The 15,282-nt window shown below is 42.9% G+C and overlaps 1 protein-coding gene across 1 annotated transcript in view; it reads left to right on the top strand.

The window, feature by feature from the left end:
- Positions 1–14,924, top strand: part of LOC115165590 (potassium voltage-gated channel subfamily G member 1-like) — a 33,561-nt gene extending 18,637 nt beyond the window's left edge. Inside the window, exons 2-3 of the mRNA XM_029718796.1 lie at positions 11,720–12,619; positions 14,108–14,924. Of these exons, the coding sequence (XP_029574656.1) occupies positions 11,810–12,619; positions 14,108–14,875 (1,578 nt within the window). The 5' untranslated portion in view covers positions 11,720–11,809 and the 3' untranslated portion in view covers positions 14,876–14,924. The remainder of the gene's footprint in view (positions 1–11,719; positions 12,620–14,107) is intronic.
- Positions 14,925–15,282: the final 358 nt, after the last annotated feature.

Here is a 15,282-nt window from a genome sequence, read left to right as displayed (position 1 = left end):
TCCCATCACAACAGAACCACCTCACCTTTGGCTCTGAATGAGTTTTCACTTGTGTTTTGGTTACAAGTAAATGTTTCATTTCAACCCAGTGTTTATCATGGCTACATGACTCCACTACATGATACATGGTTCCCCTCTGGCTGAATTGAACAAAGTGTGTGTGTGGTGACACGTAACAACAATTATTCACATTGACATATTTCACAATGACACCCCCTACATAATCAGAAGCCAGGATCATTTCAGCTTTCATCAATCAAGCATCAACATCACAGTGAAATCATGTTGTTACCTAAAATCCTGAGTCAGAATTATTGATGCGCAAAACCGAAGGCATTTTATATGTTGATTAGACAAAGCTTGGATGTGCATTAAGGGGAAATCAGCCACAATCAGTAACTGTTTCAAACATCCAAAATCAACCACTAAATGCAATGGTTTGTTTTGTTGTTGAGGCTTTTGCTCTGCTGTGACAATAATCTCTCCATTAGGGGCATAATGAGAAAAGACAGTAGGCTAAATCATTGATTTATTCATGTTTGTGGTGTTTGATGTTTCCCATAATTGTCACAACGCCCTGTACATTTGGTGCCATGTCGGTTGTGGTATAGTGATGTACATTATGGCCACTTATACCGTGGGATTGTTGAAATCTTTTTTCTGATTGGCTTGAAGGGCATTCTAGAGCATGCATGATTTCCCTATAATGCCCAGCAATATTCAAAGGCCATGAAGTTCATTTTTACATGTTCTATGTTTACGCTGCTTTTGAAAGTAGAATTGAAAACATTATTGGCATTGTTGAATTTAATTTTCATAATAGCAAGCTACTGAGGACTGATGGTTTGGTTCGCTAAGCTAGCAAGTCTGTTTGATTACCAAGGCTGTAGCTATCTGATACATTTTCTAGCTACTGCAGTGGATGGTGAACTCATTTTTACCGGGAAATTAACACATTTCTAGTGGCAAATGTGTTAAATTATAGCTGTGGTATAAGCAGGATAATCAACTCAGGGTTCTATGTGTTCTCTGGAAAATAATGCAACTCCGTGGAAGGTTGGTGCCACTCCGCTTAGGCTATGCATTGTGACAAACAACTTACACGTCATACTTTATTTTCCTTAGAACGCATAGCTCCTCATTGATTATCCCTTACATGATTGTAACATAATCCTTTTAAAAGTAACAAAAATATATTACAGCTATGAAATTAACTCATCACTTCTTTGAATTAACTTATAAGTTATATTGCAGGATACATATAGAAAGTCAATTAGAAATCCTAACTAGCAAGTACAATTTTCCCCCAATAAATAGCCCCATATGTCTAGTCTATTTAACTTCAGTTAGTTAGCAATCACTAACCAAGCTATTGTGAATGACTGGGTAACCATTAAACAATGGTAGCCAGCTATATAAAAGCACTGGCTGTCACGTCCTGACCGTAGAGAGCCTTTTTATTTCTCTATTTGGTTAGGTCAGGTCGTGATTTGGGTGGGCATTCTAGATATATCTATGTTTGTATTTCTATGTTGGCCTTCATATGGTTCCCAATCAAAGGCAGCTGTATTTCGTTGTCTCTGATTGGGGATCATATTTAGGCAGCCTTTTCCCACTGGGTTTTTGTGGGATCTTGTTTTGGTACTGAGCTTATGCCCCACTGAATGTTACGCGTTCGTTTTGTATTTATTTTGTTTTTTTGTTTCGGTGTTAATCTAATATATATGATGTACGCTTACCACGCTGCACCTTGGTCTCCTTCTTACGACGGACGTTACACTGGCGAAGAGTAGGGACGTAAAACGTTCAGCCTGCTACACAGACCCTATGGACACTCCATTCCAGAGCGGCTGGTTAAATTGTGCTTAAATTGTGCTTAGGAGCATTGTGTGTGTTTTTTCGCTTATTTGTAACTTATTTTGTACCTAATGTTTCTGCCACCGTCTCTCATGACCGAAAGGAGCTTCTGGATATCAGAACAGCGATTACTCACCTTGTATTGGACGAAGATTTTTCTTTTAATGTGTCTGAAGCGAAGGATTTACTTCAGACACTGGACACGGCCCCCAAAAAAATACAGACTTCATCTATATTGTTCGTAGCTGTCTATTTGAACCCAAAAACCGATGATGGCACTAAGATGGCACTCAAGGAGCTGTATAAGGCCATAAACAAACAAGATAATGCTCATCCAGAGGCAGCGCCCCTTGTGGCCGGGGACTTTAATTCAGGGAAACAAATCTGCTTGACCTCATTTCTACCAGCATGTTACATGTGCAACCAGTGGGAAAAAAAACTCTAGACCGCCTTTACTCCAGACACATTGACGCATACAAAGCTCCCCCTTGCCCTCCATTTGGCAAATCTGAACATAACTCTATCCTCCTGATTCCTGCTTATAAGCAAAAACTAAAGCAGGAAATACCAGTGACTCGCTCAAGATGGAAGTGGTCAGATGATGCAATGCTAAGCTACAGGACTGTTTTGCTAGCACAGACTGGAATATGTTCTGGGATTCTTCCGAAGGCATTGAGGAGTATACCACATCAGTCACTGACTTCAAAAATTAGTGCATCGATGACGTCGTCCACATAGTGAACGTACGTACATACCCCAACCAGAAGCCATGGATTACAGGCAACATCCGCACTGAGCTAAAGGGTAGAGCTGCCGCTTTTGAAGGAGCTTATAAGAAATCCTGCTATGCCCTCCGATGAACCATCAAACAGGAAAAGCGTGAATACAGGACTAAGATTGAATCCTACTACACCGGCTCTGACACTCGTTGGATATGTCAGGGCTTGAAAACTATTACGACTACAAAGGGAAGCACAGCCGCGAGCTGCCCAGTGACACGACCCTACCAAATGAGCTAAATTACTTCTATGCAGACTTCCAGTCAAGCAACACTGAAGCACGCATGAGAGCATCAGCTGTTCTGGACAACTGTGTGATCACGCTCTCCATAGACAATGTGAGTAAGACCTTTAAACAGGGCAACATTCACAAGGTCGCAGGGCCAGACGGATTACCAGGACATGTACTCCGAGCATGCACTAACCAACTGGCAAGTGTCTTCACTGACATTTTCAACCTGTTTCTGACCGAGTCTGTAATACCAACATGTTTAAAGCAGACCACCACAGTCCCTGTGCCCAAGAACACCAAAGTAACTGGCCTAAATTACTTCTGACCTGTAGCACTCACATCTGTAGTCATGAAGTGCTTTGAAATGCTGGTCGTGGTTCACATCAACACCATTATCCGAGAAACACTAGACCCACTCCAATTTGCATACCGCCCCAACAGATCCACGAATGACGCAATCTCTATTGCACTCCACACTGCCCTTTCCCTCCTGGACAAAAAGGAACACCTACGTGAGAATGCTATTCATTGACTACAGCTCAGCGTTCATCACCATAGTGCCCTCAAAGCTCATCACTAAGCGAAGGACCCTGGGACTAAACACCTCCTTCTGCAACTGGATCCTGGACTTCCTGAAGGGCGACTCCTAGGTGGTAAGGGTAGGTAAAAACGAAATCCGCTACGCTGATCCTCAACACGGGGCCCCTCAGGGGTGCATGCTCAGTCCCCTCCTGTACTCTCTGTTCACCCACGACTGCATGGTCAAGAACAACTCCAACACCATCAGTAAGTTTGCCAATGACACAACAGTGGTAGGTCTGATCACCGACAACGATGAGAGCTTATAGGGAGGAGGTCAGAGACCTGGCAGTATGATGCCAGGATAACAGCCTCTCCCTCAAAATGATCAAGACAAAGGAGATTATCGTGAACTACAAGAAAAGGAGGGCCGAGCACGCCCCCAATCTCATCAACGTGGCTGTAGTGGAGCAGGTTGAGAGCGTCAAGTTGCTCAGCCATCACCAACGAACTGTTATGGTCCAAACACACCAAAACAGTCAGGATGCGGGCACGACAACACCTATTCCCCCTATGGAGACTGAAAAGATTTGGCAGTGTTCCTCAGATCCTCAAAAAGTTCTACAGTTGCACCATCGAGAGCATCCTGACTAGTTGTATCACCGCCGGGTATGGAAACTGCTCGGCCTCCGACCACAAGGCACTACAGAGGGTAGTGCGTACTGCCCAGTACATCACTGGGGCCAAGCATCCAGGACCTCTATAACTGGCGGTGTCAGAGGAAAGCCCTAGAAATTGCCAAAGATTCCAGCCACCCTAGTCATAGACTGTTCTCTCTGCTACCACACGGCAAGCGGTACAAAGCACAAAGTCCAGGTCCAAAAGGCTTATAAACAGCTTCTACCCCCAAACAATAAGATTCCTGAACAGCGAACCAAATGACTAACCCCCGCTTTTTACACTGCTGCTACTCTCTGTTTATTATCTATGCATAGTCACTTTACCTCTACCTACATGTACATATTACTTCAAATACCTCGACTAACCTGTACCCCGCACATTGACTCTGTACCGGTAGCCCCTGTATATAGCCTCGCTACTTTTATTTTATTGTTGTTCTTTAATTATTTGTTATTTTTCCATTTTCCTCTTTTTTTTTCCATTTTTATTTATTTATTGTTTACTTCAGTTTATTTCGTAAATACTTTCTTAACATTTGTTTTTCTTAAATCTGCGTTGTTGGTTAAGGGCTTGTAAGTAAACGTTTCACTGTAAGGTCTACACCTGTTGTATTCGGCGCATGTGACAAATAACATTTGATTTGATTACATTTTTTAAACTAGTGAAAAATACATTTCACTACTGAAAAAAATCTACGAGTTTGCTTCATTCACTACCATGCTAAACTATAAAATTAAATAATTTTTCCATATCTAATTAATGTATATTACCCAACTTTTTACCTCAGATTGGTGCAATGGCGACCCGTCATTCAGGGCAGACCCACCTGTTTAAAGCACTACCTATTTAGCTAAAAAAAAAAAATTCTAAAAAATATATACAGTACCAGTCAAATGTTTGGACACAGCTACTCATTCCAGGGTTTTTCTATATTTTTACTATTTTCTACATTGTAAAATAACAGTGAAGACATCAAAACTTTGAAATAACACATACGGAACCAAAAAAAAGTGTTAAACAAATCTAAATATATTTTATATTTGAGATTCTTCAAAGTAGCCACCCTTTGCCTTGATGACAGCTTTGCACACTCTTGGCATTCTCTCAAACAGCTTCATGAGATAGTCACCTGGAATGCATTTCAATTAACAGGTGTGCCTTGTTAAAGGTTAATTTGTCGAATTTCTTTCCTTCTTAATGTATTTCAGCCAATCAGTTGTGTAGTGACATGGTAGGGGTAGTATACAGAAGATAGCCCTATTTGGTAAAAGACCAAGTCCATATTATAGCAAGAACAGCTCAAATAAGCAAAGAGAAACAAGTCCCTCATTACTTTAAGACATGAAGGTCAGTCAATCAAGAATTTTGAAAGTTGCAAAAACCGTCGCAAAAACCATCAAGCGCTATGATGAAACTGGCTCTCATGAGGACCAGCACAGGAAAGGAAGACCCAGAGTTACCTCTGCTGCAGAGGACAAGTTCATTAGAATTACCAGTCTGTAAGGGCTGTCGTCGCAAGAAAACCAAGATGCAGCGGAGGTTGTGGATTCATTATGAATATTTAATCAAATGAACCACTATAAACAAAACAGCAACGATAGCAAACAGTCCTGTCTGGTCAAAAACGAACGAGACAGAAAACAATCACCCACAAAACCCAAAGGCAAAATAGGCTACTTATGTGTGACTCCCAATCAGCAACAACGAACTTCAGCTGTGCCTGATTGGGAGCCACACACACGGCCCAAAACAAAGAAATACAAAAACATAGAAAAATAAACATAGAACGCCCACCCAATGTAACACCCTGGCCTAACCAAAAATAAAGAACAAAAACCCCTCTCTATGGCCAGGGCGTTACACAGTCTCAGAATGAGTGTGTGTGTCCAAACTGTATATATATTTTTGCATGTTATTTTGGCATTAATACAAGTCACATATCAGTTTGCAAACAATGTATAAAAATGAATAATTGAGTTAATAAAGCTGCAAACAAACATGGTCTCTTTTTTGCTTTCTTGAGTAAGGCAGCTCCAAAATGCAGGTGTTTCAGCCAAGCTCAGTGCTTTCTGTGGTGGTGGGGCAGCCAGCGGAAAGTACAGAGTATAGGGGTTGGTAATGTTCGCCGAGATTGTCTCAGTATTCTGTCACTCATTGGGACACTACGTCACCGCAATATCTGCAGGTAGAGCTCGAAAATTCCAGACCCTTGGGTGCTGCCATAGATGTACATTAGATGTGCCCATCCAAGAAGGCTCAAGGTCATTGGCCAGAGATAAAATTACATCAAACCACGTTATATCTACCGTAGCTTTGATTGGATTGATCATGTCAACATCATCAAATCTTCTTACATCAGCTGATATCTCAAAGTACTGTACAGAAACCCAGCCTAAAACCCCAAACAGCAAGCAATGCAGGTGTAGAAGCACGGTGGCTAGGAAAAACTCTCTAGAAAGGCCAAAACCTAGGAAGAAACCTAGAGAGGAACCAGGCTATGAGGGGTGACCAGTCCTCTTCTGGCTGTGCCGGGTGGAGATTATAACAGCACATGGCCAAGATGTTCAAATGTTCATAAATGACCAGCATGGTCAAATAATTATAATCATAGTAGTTGTCGAGGGTGCAACAAGTCAGTAACACAAGAGTAAGTGTCAGTTGGCTTTTTCATAGCCGATCTTTGAGAGTATCTCTACCGCTCCTGCTGTCTCTAGAGAGTTCAAAACAGCAGGTCTGGGACAGGTAGCACGTCCGGTGAACAGGTCAGGGTTCCAGCAGGTCTGGGACAGCAGGTCTGGGACAGGTAGCACGTCCGGTGAACAGGTCAGGGTTCCATAGCCGCAGGCAGAACAGTTGAAACTGGAGCAGCAGCACGGCCAGGTGGACTGGGGACAGCAAGGAGTCATCAAGCCAGGTAGTCCTGAGGCATGGTCCTAGGGCTCAGGTCCTCCGAGAGAGAGAAAGAAAGAAAGAAAGAAAGAAAGAAAGAAAGAAAGAAAGAAAGAAAGAAAGAGAGAAAGAGAGAATTAGAGAGAGCATATTTAAATTCACACAGGACACCGGAAAAGACAAGAGAAATACTCCAAATGTGACAGACTGACACTAGCCCCCCGACACATAAACTACTGCAGCATAAATACTGGAGGCTGAGACAGGAGGTGTCAGGAGAAACTGTGGCCCCATCCGATGAAACACCCGGACAGGGCCAAACAGGTAGGATATAACCCCACCCACTTTGCCAAAGCACAGCCCCCACACCACTGGAGGGATATCTCCAACCACCAACTTACCATCCCGAGACAAGGCCGAGTATAGCCCACAAAGATCTCATGCTTTCAAAATCTTAGTTAGCAAGCTAGACAAGCAGTTACCATCCTGAATCAAGTCTGCAATCTACTGGCAAATACTTTTCAATCCCTGTCATATGAGGAGAAATTATAGATAAAATGTATCAGTACTCATCGGCCATAAACATTACATAACAAGTTGGAAATCGCAAATTCAACAATGAGTGCTAAGGCGCCACTGCAGCCCTGGGTTCGATCCCAGGCTGTGTCACAGCCGGCTGTGACCGGGAGACCAATGAGGCGGTGCACAATAGGCGTCGTCCGGGATAGGGGAGGGTTGCACTGGCCAGGATGTTCTTGTCTCATCATGCTCTAGCGACTCCTTGTGGCGGGCCAGGCGCCTGCAAGCGGACTTCGGTCATCAGCTCGACAGTGTTTCCTCCGACACATTGGTGCGGCTGGCTTCCAGGTTAAGTGAGCAGTGTGTCAAGAAGCAGTGCTGCTTGCCTCTTGACCTTTGCTGAGTCCGTAAGTCTGGGAAATCTCAGACTTCAGTGAATTCAAGACAACTGGGAGCTCGGATCAAACTAGCTCCGATTGGAAAAATAATTTTGAATGGTCATCCAACTCTGAATTCGAAGTTGGGATTTCAGGCCTCTTTCTAGAGCCCACAAGAAGGACCACTGTGCCACTTCCTGTTCAAGTGAGCAGAGCACAACAACGTGAATCAGAAAATTGATTGTATGCTACTGCATAAATTATGTAATATGCCAGGGAGATATGTATACTGTAGCCAAGAAAGTAATACTAAGGGTATGTTGTGTAGTAAGCTGTTAGTAACCCATGTGCTTCACCCTAAACATTTGGTCCCTTTCCTCCCTCATAACTTAGCCTACTGTTCTGACTTGATGGTGCGCATGTACTGTAGCCTATAGCCTGTTATAGAGAAATATAATCATTGTAAGAGCTTTCATTGTCTGCTTATATGCCCCCTTATTTATCCTAGAGTTCTGACTTGGTGTTCAGGGAGAATACTGTAAGAACAGCCCATTTTCTTAATTCAGTTGCTGTACATTTCAAAGGGCTGAACAAATAGTTATATTGACTATGTCCGTCCTAGCTCGCTCATTAATGTCTTAATCAAAATTACGGATTGCCTCTTATCTGCTCGTCGTCCCATTATGCCATAGTTTGTACATCTCAACTGTCAGTAGAAACCACATTTTGTTTAAGCAAGTCAGCCTTATCAGCAATGCTTGCAGTTAGCCACTGATTCCTTCCAAACCACTCATTGTTGATTCATGATTATGACTGCTAGCTTGCCAGCTAATATTTTGAAAGTATGATGTTGACATGATTAGTCCAATCAAAGCTATGGTGGATATAATGTGATTTGACGTAATTCTATCTGTGGCCAATGACTTTGAGCCTTCTTGGATGGGCACTTCTAATGTAACTCTATGGCAGCACCTAAGGCGCTTGCATTTTCGAGCTCTACACCTAGATTTTGTGGCGACGTAGTGTCCTTATGAGTGACAAAACACTGAACAACTAGAGAACATTACCAACCCCTACGCTCCGTATTTTCCACTGGCTGCGATACCACCACAGAAAGCACTGAGCTAGGCTGAAACTCCTGCATTTTGGAGCTGCCTTACTCAATAAAGCAAAAAAGAGACCATATTTGTATGTGGATTTATTAATTAAAATATATATAGTTTTTGCATTGTTTTCAAACTGATATGTGGCACGTATTAATGCCAAAATAACATGCAATATAGGCAACAACAATAAACAACAGGTGTGGCACTGGTTCTGCCTACATAGAGAAATGTTCACCGAGTTAAATAGACAGTAATGAGCAGTTAGCTTCCCAGCCAGCTACAATTTGATATGCTACCAGCCAACTCAAAGAAGAAACAATATAAATGTAGCTAACTAGCAAGATACATTACCAAATATAATGTAGGTCTTATTCAGTTAAATGCAAAGAAGTAATGTTAGGAAAAAGTAACTCACCTAAAGTTTCAATTCCGGCCTCCCAGGCACATGTTCTTAAGACAGAGGTTGAGGTTCAACTTCAGGTTATATTATCTCAGAAAAAGTGGCACGATAACTTGTGGGGGGAGGGGTGGAGGAGGAAGTGGAGAAAATGTCCTTAGGTTTGATGTACTGTATGACATTAAGCTTCAAGCAAATACAAAAGACAGGGCCGGACTACTGCAGTTGGGGCCCCGGGCCACTGACGAAAGAGGCTAACTATGCCTAAAGTATGTTGGTGGCTTATACTCTTAAAACCTGTTGAGGATCTTATCCCGGTATTGGGATTCATTGTCATGTGACCATGGCGGGGAATTCAAAACGGCAAGAGTCTAATCATTTCAAATACTCAAATAATCAACTATTTTCCTCCATTTGAAAGATACACATCTCCTAAATCTAACCACGTTGTCCGATTTTCAAAGAGGCTTTACGGAGAATGCATAAAGTTAGGTTATGTTAGGAGAGTACATTGACAATAGCTGTGTGTAATGTTTAGACAATATAAAGAAGGGCATCAACTGAGACAGAAAACCAGCTAGAATTATGCACTTACCTTTGACAATCTGCATCAGATGACACTCATAGGACATTATGTTATACAATACATGCATTTTTAGTTCCATCAAGTTCATATTTATATCCAAAAACAGCATTTACAGTCGCGGTGAAATTCAGAATTTTTTTCGGCTCGAATGCTCCCAGTGAATCCAGCGTTACAAATCACGGAATTACTATTCGAAAACATTGGTAAATTATAATATTGTCATTCAAAGAATAATATATTATCACCTCGTAATTGCTACCGAATGGCCAGATCTCAAAATAACTTTACTGGGAAATCACATTTTGCAATAAACGGGGTACTATGCTAACAACAAAATGCTATGCTATACAGGTTAGCAGCATCTAATATCATAATAACATTGTAAATATCCCCTTACCTTTGATTATCTCCATCAGAAGGCACTGCCAGGTATCCCAGGTCCAGAACAAATGTGGTTTCTTTTGACAAAGTTCATAATTTATGTCCAAATAACACCTAGTAGTTTGCGTTCAGTAGGCTCCCACAACACGTGTGGGGGAGGGTGTAAAATCACGCCGAAAAGCTAAAAAAACCTAGTAAATAATCTATTTACGTTTGTTCAAACATGTCAAACGTTGTTTAGCATCAATCTTTTGGTCCATTTTTAACGTGAAACATCAGTAAACATCAGTAATATTTTCACACAACCTATCCTGTGTCTAGAAAAACGATTATGACAAATGCACTCTTCTCAGATTTATGCGCAGGCGTGAAAAAATGAAGTGACGACATGTCAACTTCCTTGCATTCTAATTTGCTCCCTGTTCATCACAGACGCTTCAAACAACTTTATAAAGATCGTTGACATCTAGTGGAAGCCGTAGGAGTTGCGAAATGAATCCTTTCTAACTGTGGTATCTATAACACAATGACACTAAATAGTACAGTCACAAAATTCACATTTTTTTAATCTATTTTTCACAGGTTTTTGCCTGCAATATGAGTTTTGTTATACTTACAGACACCATTCAAACTGTTTTAGAAAATTCAGAGTGTTTTCTATCCGAATGTGTTAATAATATGCATATCCTAGCTTCTGAGTTGGTGTAGGAGGCAGTTAAAAATGGGCACATATTTTTTTCAAAATTTCTCAATACTGCCCCCTAGCCCGTAGAGGTTAAAGGGATAGTTCACCCAAATTACAAAATGACATATTTGTTTCCTTACCATGTAAGCAGTCTCTTGACAATGCATGACAGCAATCCATGCTTTGGTTTAGTTTACCTGGCAGTGGCTGGCAAGGTTTCCAATCGATCAAATCCAATTGAAGTCATAGGACCGATGTTATCATTTTTCGTGCATCATATTCAAATGATCTATAAGTGACTTTGTTGAGCTTTACAATCCATTTTAGATTCTTTAGAATAATTTGGACATGATGCTCGAAAAATGCTAATGTCAGTTCCATGACTTGAATGGGATTTGTGCAACAAACGCTAAAACTTTATCATTTGGAAACAGTGCCAGGTAAACTAAACCAAAGCATGGATTATTGTCATACCTTGTCCATAAACTGGTTACATGGTAAGGAAACTAATGTAATTGTGTAATTTGGGTGAACTATCCCTTTAATGCAAGGGTCAAGAAATGTTTACATTCTAAAAGGCCATATTTCCCTCAAGAACCATAGGTTCTAACAAGGTTCTACCAATCCTTTAAGAGTATTTTTAAGAGTATATATATATAGTACATGTACACTTTTCATATGAGATTTTTTGTGTTTGTCCTTTCCCTCCAGAAGGTAAAGGTGTGTCCGTGAGAGGTTGACCACAGGAACGTGAGCTGCGGTGGGAGTGCACATGGAGGTTCTGTGCCTGTATAGGTAAAGATGACTCTGCTGGCAGGCGACGGCTCAGACTATGACTACAGCGCTCTGAGCTGTGCCTCCGATGCCTCCCTCCTCCTCCCTCAACCCCCGCCCCTGTCAGAGCAAGAGGCCCTCAAGGGGGCCTACTACAAACGGGCCAAACTCCTACCTGAGGACCCAGACCACCTCCTCACCAACTCCACCTCGCTCTCCGCTGCCCGTAAACTCCATGCCATTATCAATGTTGGCGGGCTGCGTTATCAATTACCCTGGACCACCTTGGAGGACTTCCCCCTGTCCCGACTTGGCCAGCTGCGCCTCTGCAGCAGCTTTGACGAGATCATGTGCGTCTGCGACGATTACGACATTGCCAGCAACGAGTACTTCTTCGATCGTTCGCCCTGCGCCTTTCGCACCATCCTGACCTTCCTGCGGGCTGGGAAGCTGCGATCCCTCAGGGAGATGTGTGCCCTCTCCTTCAGGGAGGAGCTGCTCTACTGGGGGGTCCCTGAGGAGAACCTAGAGTGGTGCTGCCGTCGCCGCCTCATCCAGCGGGTGGAGGAGTGTGACGAGCTGGAGCGGGCAGCCCAGGAGGACGAGGAGGAGGAGATGATGATGGACACCGAAAGCGGGCACCGCAGGGGCAGCGCCGCCCGGGCTACGGAGACCCGGATGGGACAATATATGAACAAGCTGAGAGACATGGTGGAGAGGCCTCACTCAGGCCTGCCAGGGAAGATCTTTGCCTGTTTGTCGGTGCTGTTTGTCACCATCACGGCTGTCAACCTGTCCATCAGCACCATGCCGGCCATGAGAGAGGAGGAGGAGCAGGTAGGTGGACATCATGAGGACTAGGAGGCGTCAGCAAAGGGCAACAGGACATACACTCTCACCATGGTTATTACATAGTTATTACATATGGACATAATAATTACACCATACGTATTACATAATTACTAACATAGCCATTACATCGACACATAATTCTATTCCCCGACCCTTGATAACAAAGCCTGCACTTTGAAATTGTAAATAACTTTTTTCATATCAAAGCTCAAAGAGCATTTGTCAAGTAAAATGAATAAATGATTATGTGTGTGGGCATCAGAACACTCTTCTAATTTGCAAAGAAAACATTTGGAAAAGTCTCATTCTAATCTAATTTAGGTGCTCATTATCATGGCTGACTTCAATCACTGCGGTAATTAACTTTTTCTGGCCTCGGTAGCCAGATAAAAATAAAATAAATAGAAAATTGGAGTCACGCACACATACACACACACACACTGCACTTCTCTGGTTTCATTGTGAGTTCTAGGAGAGTACTTTCAGGTGGAGCAAAAGCAATTAATTTGTCTTTAGCCTAGTCTTTACCTGTATGTAACCATTATGGAACATATGTTTGTACCCAGAAGGTAATTCATTACCCCCAGAGGGGAATTACTTTATATGGGGCTCCAAAGGCTGGTACCTGAGCAGTTCATTCCAAAATTGTATCCCTGATATATTCTATTGTTACACAGTTAGAATTAATTGAAGAGGAGTATGTTGCTTTCTAAAAGCTGTTCTGTCTGAAAAAAAGCTTATTGTACATTCTGTGTAGACATGATACACTGGTATAAGTCATTTCCGACTGTGTGGGAGTGTTTCATAATAATACTGCGTGCTTTCTTCTGAAATAGAATCAACTCAAAGGCCATTTTATATTATATTGTATGTGCTTTCAATTGGTTAACAATTGAATATCAATTGAAACATCTTCACGAAAACAATTTATTAGAAACAACCTCCCAAATAATACATAACCATCGGGCTTGGAGAGCATGTTCTGGTGCTAACTACATTCAGGAGTTTTGTCAGGTTTTTGTTTCAGTACATTGCATTCTCATCTTTTATGTAGCTTAATAAAGCAACACCTACTCTCACAACACCTCACTCTGAACAGAACCATCTGAGCAGAGAACAGAGAAGGTGCAATCTTGGAGTTTAACATGAAAAGATTGGCAACAAGCTGTGACTAGAAAATAAATGGGTTGTTATAAATAGTCTGTTTTTGATGCCCTGCAGTCTACAATTTGACATTTGAGGAATACAAGTTGGGATACCACAATAATGTCCCTTAGATTTTAGGCAGCATAATAGCTCCCTCTAGTGTCTAACTACATCCTTGTAACAACAAAAGGTCCAAAATTACACACCCTGTGGCCTACACACCCGGTGGCCTTATAGGACAAATGGTGAAGAACACTGTTGTATATGCTAGATGAATAATGTTAGATGTATGTACAGGTGCTAACCAGTGTCTCCTGTGCCTCTTAGGGCAAGTGCTCCCAGATGTGCTACAACATCTTCATAGTGGAGACGGTGTGTGTGGGCTGGTTCTCCCTTGAGTTCACCCTGCGCTTCATCCAGGACCGGGACAAACTTGCCTTCCTGAGACGCCCTCTGAACCTCATAGACGTGGTGGCAATCCTGCCCTACTACATCACCCTGGTAGTGGACAGCTACCAGGGGGAGAAGAAGCTGGGCTCGGGCAGCAGTTACCTGGACAAGGTGGGTCTGGTGCTCAGGATCCTCCGTGCCCTGAGGATCCTGTACGTGATGCGGCTGGCCCGCCACTCATTGGGCCTGCAGACTCTGGGGCTTACTGCACGGCGCTGCACGCGGGAGTTCGGATTACTCCTCCTCTTCCTCTGCGTGGCCATTGCCCTCTTCTCCCCACTGCTCTACCTCATTGAGAACGAGATGGCTACGACCCACGAGTTCAGCAGTATCCCCGCCACCTACTGGTGGGCCGTCATTACCATGACGACAGTGGGCTACGGGGACATGGTTCCGAGGAGCATCCCGGGTCAGGTGGTGGCTCTGAGCAGTATCCTGAGCGGGATTCTTCTCATGGCGTTCCCAGTCACCTCCATCTTCCATACATTCTCCCGGTCCTATGTGGAGCTGAAGCAGGAACAGCAGAGGCTACTGCAAAGACGGACACACTTCCTGTTACGCAGGAGGATAGGCGGGCTGGGGAGTAACATGTCGCTGGAGAGTGACTACCCCAGCTGTGGTTCCTCTGGGGCCAGGGACAACTGAGGAGGAGGAGGAGGAGGAGGAGGAGGAGGGATGATTAAAGGGCACAACACACAAAGAAAATGAGAGAAAAGAGGGGTTAGAACTTGGCAACTTCATCTGTGAACAGGGACCCAAATGACTGAGGAGGATGAGAGAAGAGATCAAGGACGCAAAGCACAGACTATAGACAAAGAGACTATAGACAAAGAGACTATAGACAGAGAGACAAACTGAGAGTGATAAAATAGGGGTTAAGTAAGATTACCTGGCAATGCTCTGCTTCCATTTTTTGAGTTTATTGTTCTTCAATGGATGACGTCATCTCTGTCTACAGCATTATGATTTAACAGATGCCAGAAATGTTCCCAGAAACCAGAAGATCTGCACAATAGCAGAAAGAAGATTATAATAAACCATATTAGATGATT

Source organism: Salmo trutta, chromosome 28, assembly GCF_901001165.1.
Source record: "Salmo trutta chromosome 28, fSalTru1.1, whole genome shotgun sequence".
In the NCBI taxonomy this organism is placed as follows: domain Eukaryota; kingdom Metazoa; phylum Chordata; class Actinopteri; order Salmoniformes; family Salmonidae; genus Salmo; species Salmo trutta.
This window is presented reverse-complemented; position numbering and strand designations above follow the sequence as displayed.